Genomic DNA, 25,651 nt, shown 5'->3' with positions numbered 1-25,651 from the left:
TTCTCAGGGAGATAAAAGAATTGCTTCTTTCGGGCCGCCAATACGGTCCCCTGACATCCATAGCCAAATGTTCAATCACTCCCCGATTGCCCCTTGTCCTGAAGGCGCTTACGCGATGGAAGAATTACACGTCGACTTTGATGCGACGGATTCCTTGTGGTCAGACCCACCATAGATGATGACACGTCCTTTCAGACCCCACAGTGGGATGACGGTCATGTTAGGCACCATCAAAGTTGTTAATGCTGGCTCAAGGTAAAAGCAGTGATGTAGAGTCCATTTAGTTGGACTTTTGGAGAAAGCTTTTGAAAAATATAAATGACTTTAAATTGAAGGAACTTTTCAGAATGTAAATTGTGTTTGTTAAATTATACTTTAAAAGTCCATTGTCAAATACCTTTGAGCAAAATAGCGTTTAGAAAAATTATATTTACAAAGGATTTTTGTAATAAAAAAATTATAAAAAAAATAAATTGACAAGTAAGGGCAAGTGGTCGCCAGCGATCTAAATTTGTCGCCGGCAGCTGCATCTCGACTCAAGCAACCTCGAAGACAACTAGGGAGGGCTACCTAGGGTTGAGTGACCCCTGAAGACCACCGGCAAGGGCTGCCCAAGGTCGGGCGACCACCGGCGAGGGCTACCCGGGTTAGGCGACCCCGGCGAGGGCCATCGGACGTCGGGTGACCTCGCCACGACCTAGATCTAGGCGGCAAGGTCGCGAGAGGACCTCGCCACCCCAAATGCGGGTCACGACGGGGTCGGCGACCCAAACCTCGGCGCGACCCAAACAGGGCGGCGGTCGCACCACTCCCCGACGACAGTCGCCTGGGCCACTGCAACCATGCTGAGCCGTCGGCGGCTGCTCATAGCTTCAAGCTGTCGGCCAACTTGGAGAAGAAGATGAATAGTACAATGACAAGGGTGAAATCGGAAAAATCGAGAGTAAGTGAGGATAATTTGGGGAGAAAATTTAAAAAAAAAAAAATGAACAGTGACACTTGTATGCCGAGAAAGCTGAAAGCCTAAGGCACCCTCACACCTGCCTTAAGCTTTCAGCTTGAGAGTGCCAACTTGAATTTCAAAGTTGTTCTCAAACACCCCAACTTTAGCCTAAGTATCCTTAGAAGCCCAAAGATCCTTTGCAAAGCCAATTCCAAACGCACCCATAGTAGGGTTTCTGGAGGAGAGGCGTCAGAATTGTACAATTAGATGGACCTCCAATTGAAATCAGGCTTTTAGAAAACACCCCCCACCCACCACCCTTACAAAAAATTGATAAAAGAAAAAAAATAATAAAATTGAAGCCCAGGCTTGGTTTGGTCGTTGTTACTGTCGCCATTGGGTAAGAGGATCCTTGGATTACTACCGTCCGGTAGAAGCGATGGCAATTTTTTCATAGATGAGGCCATATTAGTTACTTATCTATCGGACCATGTCATCATTGCTAATTGTACTCATCTGTGTATTGTTCGGCTTCATTTAACGCCTTGTTAAGTGACTGATTCTTTCATCGGAAATTGTCTCTCTACTTCAGTTCTCTTAACATCTTTCTTCAAGAAGTTCTCTGGTTTTTTCACATGTAAGGAATGCATAGGCAATGAAACTATTTTCAGAACACCAAGGCATTGTTAAAGTAAGATGCTCAAGTTCCCTCAATATTCTCTAATCATCGAGACTGTTAGTTTTATAATGAAGCTAGAGTTACAAATTAGTAACGACTAGCAAAAGTAGCAGAAGTAAATTTTACAAGAACACCAATCAAAATCGTGTGCAGGGGTAAATGCTCTCGAGGGGACGACAACCCTGACTAGCCCCTCCTCAAGTCTATGTACATGTACGGTGCAACACTGGACCATGGAAATTTTCTCGTGTCTATAGACAAATAACCACAATTCATCCATACCCACAATGCTCAGAACAAACATAAACAGGCTTGTGGCATGGAAAAAGCCGACCTTAGGCTTTGAGCTCCTTCGAGCATTTGCAGCTCCCTTGAGCGATCGTGGTAGTTCGAGTTTCGTCGAGCGATGAGACCGTAGGTAAGCGAAGATTAAACTTGACCTACCTTTGCTTATGTGATCCTTGAAGGGCTTTATCTTGTAGATATGTTCTACAATCAAGATCGAGGGATCAGGGAGACTGCAGCTCGCTTGGCAAAACTAAAAAAATAAATGTCGTAAATTTAAGTGTTTAAAGTCTTAATCCTATAGAATTGACTTGAATGCTATGGTGTCTATAGATCTCTCGTTTTATGCGAGTTTCTCTCTACCCTCTGGTAGTGCTGTTTTTTCCCCAAAACCCTAGAGTTGATCACGACAATCACTCTCGCTTTTCTCTGTTCCTTCCCATACAATGATGTTTCAAAAAGGAAAACCCAAAAAATTTCTCATTCGATCTAGATTACACTGAGAGCAGTGGCCTCCTCTTCACTCGAGAGAACAATTGTGTTGGTCGAGGCTGGGTCAGATGGAATCCACGCTCTTGGGGCTTGATTAAGGTAGGAGTTCATCCTCATCGTCTAATGGAGAGAAGAAATGTCGACTGGGATATATGCAGCATTTGTTGTTGGAGTGATTTGATTCTGAGACTTGACGAGGAAACCTGATGCACGTAGTCATGAGTATATGTCAGTCAGATGTTTGATAAAAGAACCAGAAGACTTTGAGAAGAAGACGGAAGTAATGAAAATTTATCTTGCCCCCAACAGTATGTGTTCATGCCGGAGTCTTTCCCTGCTCTTATAACCAGTCTTTTCTTTTATTAATCTAGTCAAATAGTATGGAAAGTAAAGAAGAAAACGAGTTGCGGGTGGCAGCATTATGTAAACGACTCGGACATCTATGGTCTGAGGAAGATGTGGTTGAAGTAAGCCCAGAGATATCAGCACAAAAAAGAGATGAATGCAACAGAACAATTATGGGCAAACTATATTCTAGACCCAACGTCAATTTTCCTGCATTTTTCACTACTATGAAGAAAGCCTGGAAGACAGAAGCAGTAACGTGTGCACAAAAAGGACCAGGTCTCTTTACCTTCGTCTTTCAATCAGAGGAGGAAAAGGAGAGAATTATGCAATCTGCACCATGGTCCTACTCGAGTAATTTGCTCGTCCTTAAACAGTGTGAGCCTGACATTCCAGAACATTGTTATGATTTTTCCAGAGCTGCTTTTTGGGTAAGACTTGTAGGTATACCCCCTGGTTGGAGGATCGAACCAGTTTACCATGATCTGGGAAATAAATTGGGGCAAGTAAAGGATATCCAGCTAGAATCTATGGGCACTATGCAGCAAAAAGAGGAAGAGTAAGAGTAGAAATTGACTTATCTACTCCTCTCGAAAGCAGGAGCCATTTTGGATATCGGAAATAAATGGTTGTGGGTCGAATTTAAATACGAGCGGTTACCTCATTACTGCTACTCTTGTGGAAGAATTGGCCACTATGCCCAAGATTGTCTAGAAATTCCTTACTCAGAATCACCTTGGGCAGTTGATAAAATTGGCTCCTATGGACCCTGGCTGAAAGCAGAAGTAAGTGATCATAGTCCTTATTGGGAGGCTTTTTATGGAAACATTGATGAAGAACTTATAATAGAAGAAACTATACCTGCAGTATCATCTCCAGCTAGGGAGCAGGATATAATAGCACGAGAGAAAGGCCCAGAAATGAGACTAGAAGCTTGCAGCAATAAGCGAGCAGAAAATTCCAGGGAGCAGGAGATTATGGAAGTCCCTATTTCAAATCAGCAGGTAATCAAAGATCATGGTAAACAGGTCATGTGTTCAGATGTTCCCATACAGACTTCTTTGAAAATAGGAAAAAGTAGTAAGAAGCACATGAAGGTGCAGAAAGCAAAAAAGCAGAAATGCTTACCTGCACCATCTCCAATTCTCATAGATGACTCGAGTATGATGGAGACTCCAGTGAAGTTGCTTGCAGAAGGAACAGATTGGGCTCTGGTGGCTAGCCCTAATAAGCCACCACAGACGACATGAAAATTATCAGTTGGAATTGTCAGGGGCTGGGCAACCCCCTGACAATCCAGGAACTACGAGCTTTGAATGCTCTCGAAAGGCCCAGTATAGTTTTTCTTATGGAAACTAAAAACAAAGCAACGATGGTGGAAAATATTTGCAGAAAACTTCAGTTTCAGCACCTATTCCTAGAAAATCCTATAGGCATATCGGGGGACGGCGTTGATGTGGAATGGGGAAATAACACTGAAAGTGCAACACAGCTCCAAACAGTTCATTGATGTACATTGCACTGATTCGGCCAGAAAACAAGCTATGCAGATCACTTTTATTCATGCTTCAACAAATTTTGAAGAGAGGCAGAAACTATGGCAACAATTGCAAACAATGAAACCTCACAGCTCAATTCCATGGATATGCATGGGGGATTTTAATGAGATTCTATATGTATGGGAGAAGGTAGGGAAAAAGAGGCGGATAACAAAAGACTTGCAGCTTTTAGAGATATGCTCAATGAGATGTCTTTGATGGATATGGATAGCCAAGGATGTGCATACACATGGGCTAACAATCGAGAAGGGGGGGATTTGGTTAAAAAACGATTGGACAGGGTGTTATGTACTTTGGAATGGCGAATTACCTTTCATGATGCGGAAGTCCATGCCCTTCCAGCAATAGGTTCGGACCACAGTCCTCTTGTCCTTAAGCTATACCCTGAATGCAAGAAAAGAAGAAGAGAATTCAAAATGGAGGCTTTCTGGCTTGAACATGAAGAATATCCTGGAGTTATTCATAACACCTGGAGCCATACAGCTTATTCCCAGGCCACATTTTCAGAAAAACTCCAAGCGACCTCAAAAGAACTCATACAGTGGAGCAAGGAGAAGTTTGCTTATGCACCCAGCAGGATAAAGGAGCTCACTCAAACATTAACAGCCATAACAAATCAGTCACAAGAACATACAAGCAGAAAGGAAGTACAAAGCATTATACACCAGCTAGACATACTGAGGAAGCAGGAGGAACAGTATTGGGGATTGAGATCACGAATTAAATGGTTACAATGGGGAGATAAAAATACAAAATTTTTTCATGCCACAACAGTTCAACGGAGACACAGAAATCACATTACAATGCTGCAACTGGAAGATAATCGATGGTGTCGGGATCCAGGAGCTATTAGAAACCATATTCAAACTTTTTACAGCAACTTATACAGAACAGCAGGGCAAAGAAATTATCAGCCAATACTAAATCAATGCCTATCCCCTATTAATGACAGTATCAATGCATCATTAGTGGCAAAACCTACAATGGAGGAAGTGCGAGAAGCAGTTTTTCAAATGGGAGCATTGAAAGCGCCTGGTCCTGATGGTTTCAATGGGCTTTTCTATCAAAATGCTTGGGATATTATACAGACTGACCTGTTCCAGCTTGTACAGAATTTCTTGATGATGTATTCGGACCCTCATTTGAATCGAGACTTATATAACCTTGATCCCCAAAGTGAAAAATCCTGAGATAATCAGTCAGTATAGGCCCATCAGCTTATGCAATTTCAGTTATAAAATTATCTCAAAGCTATTAGCAAACAGATTGAAAAAGTGGCTACCAGAGATAATCGAACCAGAACAGAGTGCATTCGTTCAGGGCAGACAGATACAAGACAACATCATAATTGTACAGGAAGTGTTACATCAACTGCGCATTACAAAAAGAAAGAAAAAACATCAGGCAGTACTCAAATTAGATATGCAGAAAGCATATGACAGAATAGAATGGGACTTTGTTCGGGATTGCATGCTGAAAATGGGATTTTCTGAGAAATGGGTTACTCTAATCATGCAATGCATAACAACAGTGACATTCAGTGTCAAGATCAATGGCGAACCAACCCCTTTTTTCAGTCCATCCAGAGGGCTCAGGCAAGGAGATCCTTTGTCTCCTTATCTATTTATCATTATCACAAATGTGCTAACATGGCTGATGCAAAAGGCGATTGCGGATGGCAGCATCAAAGGTATACAGCTTAATAGATCCTGTCCTAAGTTATCTCACCTTCATTTTGCGGATGATGTCATTTTTTTCTGGATGCTACTCTAATGGAATGTCGAATTTAACTCTCACACTAAACCAGATCTTGTTATGCAACGGGGCAAGCGGTAAATTTAAACAAGTCAGGAGTTTATTTCAGCAAGAATTGTCCCTTACCACTTAAAAGGAACATGGCACATGAGTTGAGAGTACCTGTTTTTGAAAAGACAGGCAAATACTTAGGCCTCCCTACAGAATGGGGACAATCCAGAAAAGAAGTTTTCGCATGGATATTAACAAGGGTCAACGCAAAGCTGGAGGGTTGGAAGGAAAAGTTACTTACTAAAGCCGGAAAGGAAATCTTGATTAAGAGTGTGGTGCAGGCCATCCCTACCTACGCCATGTCGATCTTTAAATTGCCAGTGTCGATCTGCAAAGCAATTGAAAGGCGAATAGCTTCATTCTGGTGGCAGAAAGGGGATAACACGAAGGGCATACACTGGAGGAACTGGGAAGTTCTGAAAAACAGAAAAGATGAAGGAGGGATGGGGTTTAAAGACTTAATTACCTTCAACTGTGCAATGCTTGGCAAACAAGCATGGCGGCTTCATACTTCCCCGAATGCATTATGGAGTCAAGTTTTAAAAGGCATATATTATCCTCAGGGCGATCTATGGAGTGCACAAAAGGGCAGGAAATCATCTTGGGGCTGGAATAATATCCTGTTGGGTCGAGACACCCTCAAAGCAGATGTCAAATGGTCAGTCGGGGACGGCAAATCCATCAAAATAAGAGAGGATAAATGGTTATCACAGGAATTCACAGGAGGGCAAGTCACTCAAACAGAACCTACCTGGGTGGAAAGTTTGATTAACGAAGAATCTCGAACTTGGAAGCAGTCTCTCATTCAACAGCTTTTTGAGGACAAAATAGCCAACGAGATCCAAGCCATTCCCTTGAGCAAGAGCCCCAAACCTGATACCAGAATCTGGACAGGAAACAGTACAGGGGAATTTACAGTCAAGAGCGGTTACAACAGGGCTCGTTTATCCAACAATCGACTAAATCAGAATAGAGCAACTTGTTCTTACCAGCCTCCACGCACTTTATGGACACAGATCTGGCGCCTATCAGTTCCACCACAGATCCGAACCTTTCTCTGGAGCATATGTCAAAATGCTGTTCCCACAAGGGAAAATCTATACAAAAGAAAGATCAGTCCAGATCCATTATGTCAGCTGTGTTATACGCAAGTTGAAACAATCGAACATCTATTCCTCTACTGTAGATGGACGAAACAGATCTGGCAAGATACACTTTTGCAAGGAATAAATATCACGAAACATCTTAAGAGAATCGACCAGTGGCTTCTGGCGGTTTTTGAACCAAGAAGAGATTTACCTAATCGGGAGTTCATCGCTGGGGTTCTATGGCAAATCTGGAAGGCGCGAAACTCCTGGATCTTCCGAGCAAAGGTTCCCAAACCGGCGGACATCCTTGAACTAGTACGAATCCAGAATACCGCCTTCAGCAAAGGGACGAAGAACCAGTCCGGCCAAAGAACGACCCAATACCTACCGGAGTCATGGACACCACCGAGAGGTCGGGAATTGAAATTGAACGTCGACGCATCATGGGTTCCCGGCGAGTTTCTTTGTTCCGTTGCTGGAATCGCTCGGGATGGAGAAGGGCGTGTAGTTGATGGCTTCACAGCAGAAGCTAGGGTTTCTTCGGCGTCTGAAGCGGAAGCGAAGGCTGTGTTACACGGGATATGCTATCTCAAGGAGTTAAAGTCAACACACGTGGGAAGCCAACCAGTTCAAGGGATCTGCGAAAGTGATAGTTTGGCTGTCGTGGACTTCATCATGGGCCGGGCCAGGACACCTTGGAATTTAAAAGATATCATCCAATGCTGTAGAGACGAGCTATCCAAGTGCAACAATGTATCCGTAACATATTGCCCCCGAGACGCGAACAAAGCTGCAGATTGGCTGGTACGTACTCATCGAGCCAAGAAACTTCCGTTTAATTGGGTACATACACCCCCTTATTTTCTATGGGAAATTTTAGTTGCAGATTGTAAACCATCGTTGTCTTTTAAGACTACTTAAGCGAATATATATATATCACTTTTGACCAAAAAAAAAAAAAAAAAAAAAAAGTCTTAATCCTGAAAATTTGAAATATAAAGTTGTTTGATGACGATTACAAAGTGATGGCTGAATATAATTGAATTCTCGCCGAAATATAATGATGACATTTGTAAATTCTATGCGGCAAGATTCTAATTACCATCGGTTATTTTTCTACTGAATTAATTAAGCCAGCCAATCCACATTGGAGTTCACCCACCTCTAGGTAAAATTTACAGTTCAACGCAGTCACGGGATCGCCCAACGCCGGCGATACGTCTTTGGAGCCCCAGTATATGTTGGTAGGTTATGCGGGGAAAAAAAATCCCTTACCCATCACGTAAGCTGGAATTTTGATTTAATTGATTCTTCTAAGTCAATCCACGTTAAGCTTATCAAACAAGCTTAGCCTTAATAATAGTTGAGTATTCAATTTTTAGCGCTTAATTGGGTCAGCAAAAGGCCTAAAGAAACTTTATCAGAAAATCTTTACAAGTTTAATAATCTGATTGCACAAATCATAAGTTCAAGTGGCGCCTGAACCTCTTTCTTCCCTATTTTGAACCTTAGCTCCACAAAAAAGCAACAGATGGAGATTACGATCACGTGTGATAAAATTGAAAATTCTTTACAATTATTTATGTTGTTTCGATTAAAAGAGTTTGAATCAATCTCTGTAACTTTTTCAAGGTTGGGTGGTCAGCTATACCACGGTGCAATTCAATACTTAATTAGGCTCAATTTGTTTCGTAAAAAATGAATTATATGAAATTTTTTTCATAAAAACGATCACTTATATCACTTACAAAAATGAATGAACGAAGAATATTTTCATCGTTCACAAAGATGGTTAGGCATAAATTGTTATTGATAATGAAAACATTTTCCATGATCTAATTATTTTAAGAGATATAAGGGATTATTTTTAGAAATTAAGGGATTATTTTTAGAAATTTGTTTCTCAAATTATTTACTTTTTACAAAACAAACGAAGCCTTAGTCGTGACTATAATCTCTTCTCAAAAAGCACGAAATACAATGATGAAGTAATTAAAATAGACCTTTGGTTGCCTTTTCACTGGCTATACTCGACTATGGATGAGGTATGTGGCAAGATTTGGTTTCTGTGAAGGTTGCTCGACGGTTTTCTACAATTTGTAAGTTAGATATTTTATATTGTTGAATTTATATGAATCCACATTCGGAAAAACTAATTCATAATTTTTATTTAAGCAATTGAACAACTATCGAAGATTAAGAGTTCTCACGAAAATGCAACAATAAATCATCTCTTCATCATTAATTCGATGGAGAGCCATATTAATTCACCTCTAATTTTCCTAGCATCCATGTAGAGCACGTATATTTAATCAACAAACTATAACACGCATTCCTTAGTTATTACAATTTGTAGTCACGTGTGGTTAGAAGTGATTAATGAATTTTCTGTCACTTGTTCAAAGCCACGCGTAGATGATCACCAATAGCATGTCACCCATTGACGGGAGATCGAGCTCAAAGGATTTAGCTTAAACTTGCGTCGAAGGGGAAAAAAAAAGAGCTCATTTATTTGTAAGAATAGGTGCACTGAAAATCCTAAAATTTATCTTGTAATTGAGTACTAAAAATTAAAAAGAGAACGATCAAGTCCTTCCGTTAATTTTATCCAATTTGACTAATAAAAAATGCTGAGATGACTTTTCATATTATTTTTTCTCTCATACGCAGCATTAATATGGCTAAAATATGAAAGATAAGGCTAAAACAATGTTGTTTTGAACCAAATATGATTTTTAAATCTAAAGATTATTTATACCAAATTAAAAATAAAAAAGGAAAAGGAAGTCAAAACGATGCGACGGCCGGGGCCTGATGACCCTCATTGACCCACAACCGGCCATCACCCACCATCGCCCTTCCGTCGATTTTTTTGGTGTTGGGGAAGGGGAAGCCCTCTCGTGGTTCTTCATTTGCATTTCAGGACCTATTTTTGAATTCTTTAATAGCTCAGTTCCATGTCTAAACGAGATCCATGTCTAGATGCATCAAAATGTTTATCCTTTAAATCTCTCTCTCCCCTCTGTCTCTCCACAGGAAACAATGGAAGTAATGCTGCTCGATTGCCAACACAACCACAACAACATGCCACGTGGAACCAAATTATTGACAGTTTGAACCAAATGGAGCCTCCAGCGTACATGGGATGACCTCTCGAGTCTCAACCGGACAATAGAATCTGTTTTTTTTTTTTTTTTTAATTCTTTTCACAAATTGGTACAACCACGTTTACTTTCATGTCACGAAAAATTCAAAATTGGTACATCCATACTAAATTTATCCCAAATTTCCAATCTTTGAGTTTTTTTGTTATATAAAAGTCAATTTGGGATAAATATGATATAAATATATTAATTTGATATTTTTGTAACACAAAAATTAATTTAGTGTAAATGTGGTACAAATGTACTGTTTTGGGATTTTTGTGACACAAAATAATTTTTAGATAAATATGGCACGGGTGCATTAATTTGAGATTTTTTGTAGCATTAAAATTTAGATGAAAGCAAAAATACTTAGAAATTGTTTTTACGGATGACAAGAGAAGGTTATTACATGCTGCTACCAAAAGCGGTAATCTATTAAGGAATGGTGGAGGACATTTGGTTAATATATGACAATGGTGGTCGTACATCATAGGAAGGTTCTATGAAATGTCACTAACATGCATGCTTCACTACAAAAAATTAGACTAGCGGCGACCCTTGCTGGCCCTTCCCGCTGGTGGTGGGGAGCTATGTTTTCCTTTTCCCTTTTTTTTTTTTTTTATTTTTGTATTTTTGTATTTTTGTATTTTTTATAGGTAGCTTATTTTTAAATAATTTAAATAACATTTGTATTAAAAAAATCAAATTTGGACCACATTGTCCTCGACTGTATTTTCCTTCTTTTCTTTCCATTTTCTGTATTTATTTGAAGTTACCTTATTTTTTAATATAATATAAATAAAATGTATTAAAATTTTAGATTTGGACCAAAATGACATTATTTTAGCGTTATGTTTCGTGTATGAGTCACATCATTGCTATTTAGGAGAGAGAAAAAAAAATTCATGTCATCATTGTTATTTAGAAGACAAATTGACTTAATTGCATCAATTCGATAAATTTAAAATTTAATTACTTTTTAAAAAACAATTATGATTCAGTTATATTTTCATGATAAAATTTAGTATTTTAAGTGCATCTATCTAAAAAAATATTGCAGATGCTACTTCAAAAGGTCGACGGGGCCAATTTCCTAAATCAGAGAAAAGAAACTGAAAAGAAATCTCGGAAATGGCGAGGTTTCCGAAAATGTTCCATAAAAGTCACTTTTCTTGAAAAATCATGCCCCGTGAGCCCACTCCTGCGGACGCTACAAAAGCAGACACACTCCAAAAGTTACGTACTTTGATTTGGTGGATGAATGGATTTGTTGTCTCGTTCCCTAAATTCTAGGATAATTATAAAAAAAAAAATGTAAATCTACTGTGTTAATATTAATTAAATCTTATTTTATTTAATTTGACCAATTTAATTATGAATCTTTTAATAATTTGTCAATGTAGTTCTTTCTATCAATTTTGATTGGAAATCGTTAATATACCGATTTAATCAGTGCTACATATCTTACATGACATGATTAATGCTGACATTAATAATCTTTACATCTTGTTTATATATATTTTCATTTTTCCCCTTCTTCCCACACCCACCACAAGCAAGGGTTATTAGCACTTGGATCCCGACTAACCAATCATATTCATAGTCTCGACCCTAATCCTCGTGAGAAGGGCCCAAAGCATACAACTTTTTTGTTTTAAAAAAAAGTGGGTCTTAAAGAAATAAACATTTGGAGCCAAAAGTCCTCTATTAGCCACCATTCTTGAAGTCGCAAAACCATTGCCGGCTAGCCAGCCAAACCTAATTTAATTGTCTAATGTTTATCACAAACAAATGCTTTTCAGTAAAGATTCTGTTGTTAGTATTACATTAGTACTTAAATTTAATTGATTCATTCATTGATTTTTGTTGCTTAAATCTGAGAATTCGTATTCAAATTCCTAGACAATTGCATCTTTATCTACGTTTTCCAGGAATTTGAGAATTACTCCTTAGGCTTCCTCATGTTCTCTTTCCCTAATTACAATTATCTACATTGTTCACGATAAATTATTTGAAATCGATCTCGATAACATTTTGGAGGTCGGGTGCTAAGCTGTACCACGGTGCAATTCAATGCTCAATTTAGTCTTATCTATAATCTGTCTCTTCTTTCTTGCTCACTCTCTCACTTGCACGAAACAGCCCACTTTCTTTTCTTTTACTCTTTTTTTCCCTTTTTGTTTCGTGCTAGCTGGGCCGCCCATGGAGCTGGAACCGGCCAACACGTCGCTGTTACTTGAATTCAAGCTGGACATGTCCTCTGCAGATCGCGTCAAGTTAGCTCGCAATTTGACTCGATTCGACTCACGATTCTATTCCTCCCGCTCATGTGGAGAGTTTGTCGAGGCAATACGGGCCGTCGCCGACCATCCTAAAGGGTTGCCGGAGGTAGCGCACGATGGCGATGGGGCAAGCCATCCCTCCTGCTCGAATTTATATGTGAGTATGCTCGTCTGCGTGTGATGATGGAACGATGTTGTTCCTTGTGGGATGAGGGACCGCCCGCGAGGGAGGGGACAAATGAGATTGTTACGTATAAAAAAGGTTGTACACATAAAGGACCGCCCGCGAGGGAGGGGACAAATGAGATTGTTACGTATAAAAAAGGTTGTACACATAAATCTATGATGTTGGGACAAATTTAAATTATCTAATTGTACGGTAGGGTAAAGAGCCAGAAATCTAAGTTATCGGGGAGCGAGATTACCAGCACATTTGAGTTTTAACTATTATTCCCGAGTTTTGGTAACGGTGGTATAAAGTAATAACAACTTAATTTATTAATTGATAATACAAAAAAAAAAAAAAAAAAAAAAGCCCAAGACATTCGTGAAAGTGTGATGTTCAATCGCAACGTAATAAAATAGTGAAACTGCATATCTATGAAAAATGAAAATTTTTAACTTGGGATTTAATAAAAGGAAGAATTGACTTTTGAAAAAAAAAAAAAGAGGGGTTAATTCTATGGAAAATCAAAAATTGATACATTTATGATAAATTTATCAAAAATTAATTTTGACAACAAAAAATCCATAAAGGACACACTTGTGATGAATTTACTTCAAGCTTATTTTTGACAACAAAATATACAAACCTGGTATATATGTGACAAATTTAACTTTTCTAGTTTTCGTTAAATTGAATTAGTACAATAAAAAATCAAAAACTGATAAATCTATGACAAACGAACGATATAAATCTAATTTGGTATATTCGTCAACTAAGTGCGTGTCATCCAACTTAGTAATTTGCAGTATAATTTAACAAAAATTAATGTATGGTAAATCTATTACAAATATATTAATTTGGAGTTTTTCTTAGTATTAACAGAAAAAAATATATATATAGAAGAATGACTTAAGAGCTAAGCATGGGACCGCTCACATAAATTGCTTTCTAAAGCATGGGATTGACATGGCTTTCTAAAAATATTCAATGTCGGTACAACATTTGCTATGACCTACCATTTTCACGTGTGCGTGGTAAGGATCAGGTAAGCATTTGGCTCTCTCTCTCTCTCTCTCTCTCATTTTCAATTGATTGGAAAAGAGTCAAACGCCATGGGGTTTTCTTTGACCGATAGAAATAAAGTACGAAGTCCTCTGCACGTGGAACCAAAAGGTGGTGGGCTTAGGCCGAACTTTTGACTTTGCCAAAAAAAAAAAAAAAGAGTCAAATGTGGAAGAGGAAACCCTAATTGACTTCACATCACCCATTAATTTTGAAGTAACTCATCTCTTAATTCGATTGAAGTTGATTATGTTTGTAGTGTTTAAAGTTGTTTAACAATCTTAATTGTGCTAAGGGTGGAACTCATAAATTTTCAGCAGTCAATTGGGTTATCAAATTGGTCTTATGTATGACTTTCACCTTTAAAAATTCTTACGAGTCCAATTATTCGTCGATCCGCAATTGATCCCGTCCGATCAAAAGCCTCCTAATAAACATTGCAATTTCCTGGTTCTACCAAAGCATTTTTGGAGTGGCAGTCGTTGCAGGGACCGGTAGTTAATGGGTAATCTAACATCTGAAAACTATCAAACATGCTGCTTTTTTTGCTCGAGCACGTCGGACGAGGCTATCAAATCATATGAACCAAAAAATTTATTGTTGGAATATAATACATGGAAACGACAAAATCTTACAATTTACGTCAACACGAAATTATTAGAGAAATAAATGAGAAATAATAAGGATATCATAAATTTATGTGATTCGGTCCGAATATCGGTATTTATGTTTACGGGAAGAAGCCAATGCCAGTAATTCACTATAATTAGAAAATCGAGTTTAATCGCTTACATGCTTTGAGTATTTTATATATCTAGATTTAATTCAAAATTCAAAATATTTATAGATAAACAACTCACTTGGATATAGACTCACTCAAGACAAAATTATCGCACGTTCGCTCAAAACAAAATGCTCTATGTACGCCGAAAACAAGAACTCCAGCATCTATTCTTTTTCTCATGTACATGTTGCTTCGCATCCTCCTTTTCTTTTCTTTTTTCACGTACGTGCTGCTTCGCGTTCTCCTTTTCTTGATCGCGTCGATGGCTCCTCTTCAACGACCTGTGGCTCCTTTTTTTTTTCTCATAGGGTTTTAACCGCTCACCTCCGAACCTTCTATTTTATCTCTATATGTGCCAAATGTCAAAGACTCAAAAGTTTGTCCTCGGCCCACCACCTTTTGGTTCCACGTGCAGAGGACCTCCTACTTCCATCAGTCAAAGAAAACCCCACGGCGTGGAATATTGTGTGCTCAAAGTCAAATATTTGACTTGGGGCCCCACCATGATAACCTACAGAGGAATTCATCTCCTCTAGATAAAAGAGGAAACTTTTATTTTATTTTATTTCCTCCATTATGCAACTATAAGAAGTCCAAAAAATAAAAAAAATAAAAAATTCATCATTCAATTTGAAATCTACTTGAAAAAAATTTATTACCAAATTCAATATAATAAATCGTTATCCAAATTTAAACTCGAGATATTAATTTAACACAAAACATGAAAAATCACCCATGTTTGTCATGCCACTGCATATATGCCGTTCTCTTTCTTCTTCTCTCGCGTGCGACCAACCAGTCTAAACTGGCGTGGAGACTCCAGCAAGCGAGAGGCCAAAGTTCAATCACCATGGCGAGACGAAAGAGAGCTCACTTGCTTGCGTTGAAAATTTTTTCTGTAAAATGCTTTACGTTGACGAAAGAGAGCTAACTTAAATCCAGGTTTTTTTTTTAAAGTTTTATGGAAAATTTTGTTAATATTCATCCTCCAGGATGAAGCACGGGCATCCGTACCCTTTAATACTATTGATCAATAAAGCAAAATCCTCTTCTAATAATATGCAGATTGGAAAGTATATTATATTAACCAGATGAATATTTGCTTGGAAGCATGTCAAAAAGTTGTAATATCAGAATCGTATAATAATATTATAATGATTTGCCATCAATTGTATTATAAACCCAAAAAAAAAAAAATACTTGCATAACAAATCAAGTAACAATAATTTTTTTTTTGACATCATCAATTTAATGAGATCCATATTAATTTGCCTACAAAATTCCTCGAATGTACATATATATTCTCAATAAATAACTAATGACGCACATCTATAGTCACCATTTATTAGTAGTAGCCACGTGTGATTGAAGGCGACGAGTAGGATTTCTTAATGCGGCAGCCTTTCAGGGAAATGTACTTCGCTTTTCTTGGAGAATGAAGGGCCTAGCTCCTTCAGACGGTACAGAAATAAAACTCCACTGATTACCGAATCATTGCTTTGAGTTTGAGCTTGAGTTCGTGCATAAATTCTTCATCGTCTCTGCTACATTTTTGTTCCCGTTTGTCCAGAGACAAAATCCTTCCAAGTCCTTGAAAAGCTCCACCAAAGAAAAGAAAATCATGTTGACGCAAAAGAGAGCTTTTGCTTCCACTTCTTGGGCTCAACCAAGTCAACTCAAGCGGCCACGCACCGCTGGAACGAAGTAAGCTCGCTCTTCCCTCTTCACGTTTCGATGTTTGATCAATAATTTGATGCTGGTGTTCGTTTTAGCTTTACTTGAGGGATACTCGATGAAGAGTTCTTGAGTTGAAGATTCTTGGAATGAGAAAATATGGCAAAGCCTGCGTTGAAGCCTAACATTGATTAGCTTTTGGCTCGTGACAGTCCTAGATCGTTTTCGTTCAGTTTTTTGTTCGTGGGTTTGTGCTGTGGCTTAGATATGAAGCATTAAAGACCTCCAATGTTGCCGTCTGGAATCTGTTTTGCGATTTCGGCATGGGCCAATCGCAGCATTTCCTCCTTGTTCGAATTAAACTCCATTGGAAACTTTTACCCAGCTAGTGAGCTATTATCGTTACTGGGTTACTTTGCTGTCCTTTTTGCTAAATTTTCCTATCTTGATTGTACTTTTGTGGCGATCTGCATCTGGTCAAATATGGCACAGGTCTGGGAAGACAAGGAGTTGGTTTATCGAGAAGGTTGTCCGGAGAGTGGTAAGATGAGTAAAGTCTTTATTGTTCTTCAATCACCGATCTCTTTGATTAGAAGCGTTTGGATGCATTTCTGACCTTCCGGATCACAAAATGATCCACATTTTCAATGAAGTGACTTGGCCATAATTTTTTCCTTGAATCTTGGAAAATGCGGTCAATGACAACTTGCAAGTTGAAGGAGGACAATGAGAATACGTGTGATGTGAAACTTGAATGAGATATATACGTGATGGATTGCAATGTAATTCTTCGCTATTGCTCTTTGCTGGACAGGTCAGGGAAGAGCTCAGGGAAGGGTTCAGGGAAGAGTGGGAGCGTGTTAAATCTGACTTGGCTGAATGCTGTCAAAGGTGAATATATTTTGTTTAGTTTCTTGCTAAATCTGCATCAACTGATTCCCCTATGGGAATTCCCATGTGTATTGTCTTGCCAACTAGAAATATCATCGAGTATCATTAGTCAGTGATCCATGATTCTGTTCAGCAAAGTGTAAAACCTGCACATACATCTTTTTGTCAATCACCGAAAGGACGGTGCATTTGTCGATAGCTGGTAATTAACTTTACTTGCTTCTGTTATCTTTGTACTGCATAAATATGTATTCCAGCTTTACGCTGGCTTTTCTCTGTCGCCGTAGGTTAAGGGAATGCATCTGATGAGTCTGGTAATTGGGCCTGACATTCATATGTACTAGTAACTAAAGTGTTACCTATAGATATTTGTCTATCTGTTATGAATAAGTCCACAAGACAGCAGTTGTTCCCAATGTCAATTTCCATGGTGCAGTTCCATGGAGAATCCTTTCAAAGAGGTGATGCAACAGATAAGCTCAATGAAGAATGCTGTTCCAAAACTGGTAAGATAAACAGCGTTCATAAAATTTCCGCGTGTTGATTGTTTGAACAGCATTCATTGAGCACGAACTTTGCACATCTTCTTTTATAAGTAAATTTTCATTTTATTGGACAACCTGTGGAAGAAAAACAAGGAAGGTGACACCCCATATGAGTCCATTGCAGCATAATGTCCCACATATACAGCCGAGTCGAGGTGCCAAACCTTCCTGTAGATGTGAACTCTTGAGGAAAATCAGTCAGCTATCCCTAAAGTAACATTTATCTGCTGAGCAATGGCCCTTTTACTCGGCATTGACGAATCAATGGGACATCCTGTTGAGGAACCTATTTTAATGGGAAAGCCTGATAAGTCATCAAGTTGACTTTCAATCTGATTGCACTACACATCAAATGACAACATGACATCACAGTCTTCCCCATCTACGGTCCCAACTGCAAAAGCAAAATACTACCCACAAAAACAAGATGCAAAACCGTGCTACCAGATTACAGCAAAGTTAGCCAACAAGAACTCACCAATTTCTCCTCAAACACTTAACATCAGCAGTAAGTAGGGGTGATCGGTTCCCGGTTTGGTCCGGTTCCACCTTGGAACCGGGAACCGGACCGGGAGCACCGGTTCCCAAAATTGCGAACCGTGGACCGGACCGTTTGGTCCTAGGACCGAGAACCGGACCGGACCATTGGTTCCATCGGTTCCGGTCCGGTCCGGTCCGGTCCAAAAAAATCAACTATACTTTTTTGCACTAAAGAACTAAAGAGTGAACGCGCTCTTGACTGATCAATTCAATTCGATTCTCGGGCAATTCAACAAAACTAATCACACGTGTTCCACGTGCAAAATATTCAAACTTCACTTGTGTGATTCACGGGATCTCTTGAAGTCTTAGTCCCACGTCGGAACTATCAAAGAGATTTTTTCTATAAATAAAAGAGTAATAAAAAGGATTTTAATGGTCTCTTGGCCACATAAGAGGTTGCTACCTCAAATTGCAATTTTGGTTGCAATAAGTTATCATGTTTATATGTTTTATTAATTCTATGTATATAAATTATATATAAAAAGTTTGGTTCGGTCCGGTTGGTCCGGTTCGGTTCGGGTTCCCACCTTGAAACCGGGAACCGGACCAACCGGCCACCGGTTCCAAGATTAGGAACCGGGACCGGACCGCCGACCCGTGGGAACCGCCCAAAACCGACCGGTTCGGTCGGTCCGGCCGGTTCCCGGTTCGGGCGGTTCCCGTTGCACACCCCTAGCAGTAAGTGTCTTATTTCCATTGAGAATCATAGAGAGGTCACGACAGCCTTGAGGGGATATATTTTCATGCTTTGCTAAGTTCCTTTCTCTCCAGAGATAATAAATTGTTGCATTCCAAATAAATTTATCCTTCCAATCACTTGCAGATCTAGGAATTGGGAGTAGCTATAAAACTTGTTCCCAAAATCTGCTTTGAGAATACACACTTAAAGAGCAAGGGCATTCAAGATTTTTCATGTTGTCTGCATAGCATACAAGTGCTATCAATGTCAGATCCAATATGTGCAACCTATTGTGAATGACTAGCCAAGTTATAAAGCCACATTCTGGCACATTAGGCTTAAACCATACGAGCTTAAGCCAAGTAAGTTTGTTTATACATTTCCTCACGAGCTTCCAAGCCACCTTTACAGAGAGAGCCCCTTTATGATCCAGTAAATACCACTTTGTCTACAGAGCCAGAGTTTGGAGCAATCAAAATACCACTTTGTCTTCAGATCCAGAGTTTGGAGCAATCAACCGACACAAAGCCATCTGAGTTTCAAGCAGATCATCAGAACTTGCAGGAGGCCATCTCCATGCATTAGTCTCAATAACATCCACAACGGTGGCTTTATCACCTAAAGCTGATCATAACCATTCCAAAGCACATGTAACATTTTACACGGACATGGAATGAAAGGAGATAAAGAAAATGCTTAGGATAGTTCATATAAGCTATTTATACAACTGCTGATTGGTTTAGTATCCCTTCTGCTTCATTTATTCGATGTCTCCAACTTCGGCAACTCTTCTCTTGGTGGTTTTGGACAGATGGAAATAGTGGAGCTCACGAATGATCACTCTCCCCACCTTGGATGGTATGAATGCTCTTCCCCTGTGATGCTGGCTTTCTGTGCAGTATTGATTGGTTATGCATTGTTGATTTTTTGGGGAATAATAGGCTGACTTTACCACTAACCCAAAGTAGGCAGTCAGAGCTCAGTTTACAAGTAAGCCAGAATGATTAGGTCATGCGCTAAATTGTCAATGCTCTGATTTAGAACATAATCATATGTATCTGGAGAGCAGTGCAGCATTATATTTGGTTTTATTTTACTTTTTAAAAAATTTGCATTGTTAAACTCTCTGAGACAATGCATCTATTTATCCTAGTAGTTTCCCTGGCAGTAAGACTTGTCCAAGTGAGATGTTTGGTAGTTTGTCTCTATGTGTTATAACTTTTCCAATTTTCCGCTTCTATACCTGTTCCTGTTTCTAATGGTTGTTTTTTTTTTTTTCCGGAGAATGCAGTACTAATGCTAAAACTATGGGAAAGAATGATGTGAGAAACTTCCGGCTTCACATTCCAACCAAACTGTCCAAAGATGTATTTACCGGACAGAAACTAGAAGGAGAATGTGGTGCTCGCATTTCTGTTGCCTTGATTGATGCAGATACAGGGGAGGTTGTTAAATCAGGCCCGGAATCCTCCATTAAGTTGGACGTCGTTGTGCTTAAAAGTGACTTCAACAAAGATGAAGAGGACAACTGGGCTCAAGAAGAGTTTGAGAACTACGTGGTTAAAGAACGTGAAGGAAAGGTGCTTTTGACAGGAGTTCGCCAGGTGACGCTCAAGGGAGGTGTTGGGGAGCTGGGAGAACTGGTATTTATGGACAATTCCAGTTGGAACAGGAGTAAAAGATTTAGGATAGGGCTTAAGGTGGCATCAGGTTATTGTGGGAATACACGAATCCGGGAAGCAAAAACAGATGCCTTTCGTGTCAAGGAACATAGAGGAGAATGTACGTCTTTCAGTCTTACAGTACATAAACCTTGTCCTACATTTATGACTGACAATAAACATAGTTTCGGACATCGCGTCTCCTATAATTGAGAGCTTCACTTCATATGAACCATTACATCTCAAACGAAAATTCTGATAAATAAAATATGATCTGCTTCTATGTTATTAGAAAATGTTGACACTTCGAATCAGTTTTGGGAGAGGGTCTGCGCGCCTGCGTGCCATCAGAAGCTACTCATCAATCTAATAGGGACTAGGACCTTACTGTATATGTCCTCTTCATTTTACAGCAAACAGGAAACATTATCCACCTGCATTTGATGATGAGGTCTGGAGGCTGGAGAAGATTGCCAAAGATGGGAAATCTCACCAAAAATTGAAGGAAGCCGGAATACATAAAGTGGGGGACTTTCTACAGCACCTGTCTACAGACTCCAAGAAACTGAGAGAGGTAAGCACTTAGTTAATGATTCCCAATTATGGTTTGATTGACTATGGAGATCGTAAGTCTTGCGTGTTCACTCATCATAGGTACTTGGAAAGAGAATAACACAGAAGAACTGGGAATCCCTCAAAGATCATGCAAAGACTTGCAAATCCTCGATAACTTATTTGAACAATCCTAATGGCATGAGGGAGCATGCTGCTGCATTCAGCACTGATCATGAACCAACCAGCCTAATCGAAGACAAGGTATATTTTGCTACTGATCGACTTTCTGCCCGAGAGAAGGTGAGTAACTAAGAAGTTCCTCCTGAGTTTTGTCAAGCCAGTCCATGCACAACACACCATCATGCTGAGTTCATATAATATGTCCCATATTATCTATGTAATCAGTAATTTGATGTTTACTTGTGGCTGTGTGGCTTAATAGGTGTTAGACTTGATCAGAGATATGGAAACTTGAAAAGAGGAGTTGGTTGGACATCTAGATGCTTTGTTTTTTTATTTGTCGGTAAAAGTAATATGAAGTGCCTGTGGAGAGAACAAAATGAAAATCTAGATGCTAGTGATTTTGAGCTTTCGCTCTTTGCGATGCAAAGTTGAGGATGGTGACCTTGTAAATCTAAGTGGCCTTCTGTAGAGAGCACTTTCAGCCGTTGATTCGCTGTCATCCATGACAATTTGCAACCATAACTTTTCGAGTCTAGAACAATGAAGATCTTAATTACTTGCACGATACAAGTTGATGTGTGTCTTGATTATTCACTGGTCCTTTCTCAATCAACTTTGCATCTTTACCCTGAGGAACCTTGCCTTGATTGTACTCTCCATTGCATCTTTGGAGCACCTCACTTTCATGTGGTGCAGAAATGGGTGGCGATAGGCCTAAAGTGAATTGAGGTTCTTTCAATGTTATTCTTTATTCTTCTTTCTCTGTGCCGCTCTGAGTGCAAGTTCGTCCATTGGAATGCAACATTACTTGCGCAAAAAAGAAATTGTAGCTTCAAGTCAGAGCGTGTACCTTTTATAGTGGAGATAAATACTCCCATCAGTCCAGATTAAAGCGGTATGCTGTGTTTTTCTTCCAGAACCATGAAGATACAATCGGGAAAACCTCAAGCTCTTTTCCATCTCAAGTCTCTGACCAACAAACTGTAAATCCCGCGCCTGTTCAACATAATATGGCTCCAGGTACCTGTGCTCCTCCAGTTGGTCCGGAAGCTCCTCTGGCAAATGCGGACTCCACTGCTGACGGTACGTGCTCCCAAACACAAAACTTTCTCTCCCTATAAGCACATACAAAGATGTGGCCTGTGAAATAATGATAGAAAATAGGACTTTCCACTTGACTGTTGAGCTTTAATACATAAAAGCAACGTGTTTCAGATCCTAATGATTTGGGTTCCGCGTTATCTGAAGACATTTATTTGTCCAGCTACCCCATCAATTGAACTTGCATCTAAAAATGCTGAGAAATAGTTTTCACTGACGATGAACAAACAAGATGAGTAGATTGCTGCAGTCACTACCGAAAGCAGTAATATAATAGATTCAGTACAAAGGCAAAGGGCAATAATTAAGTACTTACATTTTGTCAAGGTTCAGTTTCAAAGATGCAACTTCAATTTGGACATGAAAGATTTAAGAGTTGAAGTAACAAAATGACCGATAAGGACATGCAATGTCAAGAATATTAAATATCTTAATGCTAACTTATCAAGAAGAGATATATTCTGTAAGATCTGATTGTTGCAAAATGAGCCTCATTCAATACACTCTATCCATATGGCCATATATATGTATGTATTTGTTCAAACAATAAATATATGTGTATGAATGAATGTATGTTTGTGTGAAAGGCCAATCAATTAAAATGCAATTAAAAAGTTAGATATGAATAGTATATAATCAAGCAATAAATTAAAACATGGCACACGGTGACATGTTTGTATGGGCATTTTTATCAAATAGCGACTGAAAAATCATATTAGAAAACGAGTTAGGTTGTTTAAACTTTTATATAAAATAGTCAATGTGTGAAGGGAAGGGCCTTGTCAGTTGAAGCACTTAAAAGATTACAAAGATCAGTGGCAAGAAAAATTAAAGAGATGTGAAGGGTGAGGAATATTAATGCTGGTAACTATTAATGGGAAAAAAATTTATGAGATCGTACACCTGTGCTCATGTAGGCCCATATTAATTTTTTTTTTTGAGAACATGTAGGCCCATATTTACCAACCACATTTTTCTCCAGGACATGATGATGTAACTGGTTTGCAATCGTCAATAGAGTCCCAAGGTACCATGAAGGATCCAGCTAATGAAGCTCGCTCTCCGCATCCGCTCAGACATGTACGCCACGCGAGCGATCTAATTTCTCCATTAAATTGCCAAGCCACCAGGCCTAGCCATAGGATCGGTTCGTCAAGCCGAATGCGCTGTATATCGAAGGAAAATGTTTCTCCCCCTATGTCACTGCGAGCCTCAATGTCAAGCTTCCCATATGGTAAAAGCTCATAACCATTTATTTGAATTTTTTTTTTTTATGAGATTGTACACCGTGCTCATGTCGTGCATGTTTGTATGGGCATTTTTATCAAATGGTAACCCAAAGATCATATACTAGAAACAAAGTTAGGTTGTGCTCATTTCGGCCCATATTTACTAGCCACTTTTAATGTTCTACTTCTTTCTCCAAGACATAAAGATGTAACTGCTTTGCCATCGTCAGTACAGTCCCTAATTACCTATTTTGAAAATCCCATGAAGTCTCCAGCTAATGGAAGTGTTCCTCTCGCTCCATGTCAGCCCACGCCTACAGAGTGCTCGAGTGCTCCATTTTCCATAGGAGAGAATGCTATTACTCCTACTGTCAGCCAGTTCCAGGATTTCCCTTCCCAACCGATCGTGCCTAGCCATGTGTTCGGTTCACCAAGCCCAATGGACTATACATGCGATGGAAATGTTCCTCCCTTTGAACCACGCCATGACTCATCATTAAGCTTCCGAAATGTTAAGAGCTCATAATCATTCATTGGAAAAAAAATTCATAAGACCGCACACCTGTACTCATGTAGGCCCAAATTTATTAACCACGTTAATGTTCTAGTTATTTCTCCAGGACATAATAGTACAACTGCCTTGTCATTGCCAGTACAGTCCCAAAATACCTATTTTGGAAATCCCATGGAGTTTTCAGCTAATGAAATTGCTTGTCCCGCTGCAGGTCTACCCCAATCTGCAGAGCGCTTGAAAGGTCTAACTTGTCCAGAAGATAATGGCAATACTACTTTCGAATCGCCACCACCGTTCCCACATAAGAATCTACTGGATGCCCCGCGTAGGCGACTGTTCGATCACATCGGGGAAATGAGCTCTCCGGAAAATGGGCTTTATCCCTTGTCCAAAAAACACCATGTTTATCAACCTGAAGACGATCACGTGATGGAAGATTTGCCATCCAAATTTGCAGACGATAGGACGAATTCTGCGAATCTACAAAATATTGACATCTCTTTTCCTACCTCACCATGGTACCGTGGTTTTGTTTAGGCACCAGAATAGGTGTTATGGCTGGCTCAAGGTGAAGGCAGAGATGCAGTGGGGTTTCTTCCTCAGGATGAGAGGGGTCTGAATTGTGCAGTTTGATGGGATCGCCAATTCAAGTCCAGGGCTTTCAGAATACCCCTCGGAAGTGTAGGTAGATGGTTTCAAGTAGACATAGAGAAAGAAGGCTGCATAGGAGTCATTCTCAGCGGTTCAATTCAGTATGGAGGTGAACAAGAGAAAGTTGGGTAGAGTCAGATCGAAATGTTGGCTCTGATTGATTATACGAATTCTTATTATTAGCTTTATTCAAAAGTAGATGCAATTAAAGACGTGTACTACGAGATTGTAAGGAGAGGAGGGCGATTGGGATAGCCGGAGCTGATAAAGGTAGTCCAAAAAAGAGTTAGAAGGCATGGAGCTTTGCTCCATTATTAGACATTGGATGGAAAGCCACAAAAGTCCACAGACTGCCTAATTGGCACCACCGAGACAATTCTTCTTGGTGCTTTAGGCCCAAGTGTGGGTCTGTCTTTCTGCGTTGCTTCGCTCTTCTAGTTAAAGCTCCGCATTTTCTGCTCTAGTACTTGTAGTGCTTGTGTGTTGGCTTAGCCGTGGGGGCGTGTGCACCCAAAAAAAGAAAAAAAAAATAAATTAATATTCAAAAATAAAAAAAAAAAAAAAAATAAGTTGAAAAAAAAAAAAATTTAAAAAAAAAGTAAAAAAAAAATAAAATAGAAATTGAAAAAACAAAACATTAAACATTAAAAAAATAAATAAATGAAGTGCAGGCTTGATTTGGTGGTTCTTTCTGTTGCCATTGGGTAAGAGGATCCTTGGATTACTCCTGTCAGATACGATCGATGGCAATTTTTTCATAGAGGAGGGCATATTAGTTGCTTGTCTAT

The 25,651-nt window shown here is 39.3% G+C and overlaps 3 protein-coding genes across 12 annotated transcripts; 1 reads left to right on the top strand and 2 right to left on the bottom strand.

Moving 5' to 3' along the window:
* Window positions 1-2,247: 2,247 nt before the first annotated feature.
* On the bottom strand, window positions 2,248-5,423 carry LOC104425344. Of its 6 annotated transcripts, none has more exons than XR_005550671.1 (7): window positions 5,398-5,423; window positions 4,614-4,687; window positions 3,873-3,968; window positions 3,606-3,731; window positions 3,405-3,513; window positions 3,034-3,281; window positions 2,248-2,602 (listed from the first exon to the last, which is right to left on the bottom strand). XR_005550671.1 is itself a non-coding variant. In XM_039311711.1 (7 exons), exons 2-6 carry the CDS (start codon window positions 4,633-4,635, stop codon window positions 3,273-3,275), a joined length of 366 nt encoding a protein of 121 aa, XP_039167645.1. In that variant the 5' UTR covers window positions 4,636-4,687; window positions 5,398-5,423; the 3' UTR covers window positions 2,248-2,602; window positions 3,034-3,272. The 6 variants fall into 6 exon arrangements, 5 of the variants coding, with proteins under 5 accessions (XP_039167645.1, XP_039167548.1, XP_039167600.1 ...); XM_039311711.1 differs by having other exon boundaries at window positions 3,405-3,517; XM_039311614.1 differs by having other exon boundaries at window positions 3,034-3,229; window positions 3,405-3,517.
* A 6-nt stretch (window positions 5,424-5,429) lies between these two features.
* LOC104425343 lies at window positions 5,430-7,807 on the bottom strand. 5 transcript variants are annotated; one of them, XR_005550552.1, is made up of 9 exons: window positions 7,586-7,807; window positions 7,409-7,509; window positions 7,099-7,206; window positions 6,861-6,995; window positions 6,576-6,747; window positions 6,351-6,437; window positions 6,185-6,220; window positions 5,586-5,674; window positions 5,437-5,489 (listed from the first exon to the last, which is right to left on the bottom strand). XR_005550552.1 is itself a non-coding variant. In XM_039311510.1 (6 exons), the coding sequence occupies exons 1-4, from the start codon at window positions 7,500-7,502 to the stop codon at window positions 6,578-6,580; spliced, it is 507 nt and encodes a 168-aa protein (XP_039167444.1). In that variant the 5' UTR covers window positions 7,503-7,806; the 3' UTR covers window positions 5,430-5,489; window positions 6,185-6,220; window positions 6,351-6,577. The 5 variants fall into 5 exon arrangements, 1 of the variants encoding a protein (XP_039167444.1); XR_005550546.1 differs by having other exon boundaries at window positions 7,409-7,806; XR_005550549.1 differs by having other exon boundaries at window positions 6,576-6,729; window positions 7,409-7,806.
* A 9,202-nt stretch (window positions 7,808-17,009) lies between these two features.
* Window positions 17,010-24,749, top strand: LOC104452742. The gene is made up of 9 exons (XM_039316421.1): window positions 17,010-17,047; window positions 17,126-17,202; window positions 19,713-19,827; window positions 20,261-20,751; window positions 21,044-21,204; window positions 21,285-21,446; window positions 22,286-22,451; window positions 23,452-23,637; window positions 24,424-24,749. The coding sequence occupies exons 1-9, from the start codon at window positions 17,010-17,012 to the stop codon at window positions 24,747-24,749; spliced, it is 1,722 nt and encodes a 573-aa protein (XP_039172355.1).
* Window positions 24,750-25,651: the final 902 nt, after the last annotated feature.

This window comes from Eucalyptus grandis, chromosome 1 (genome assembly GCF_016545825.1).
Source record: "Eucalyptus grandis isolate ANBG69807.140 chromosome 1, ASM1654582v1, whole genome shotgun sequence".
Classification (NCBI taxonomy): Eukaryota; Viridiplantae; Streptophyta; class Magnoliopsida; order Myrtales; family Myrtaceae; genus Eucalyptus; species Eucalyptus grandis.
The sequence above is the reverse complement of the archived record's forward strand: the minus strand, read 5'-3'. Positions and strand labels throughout refer to the sequence as shown.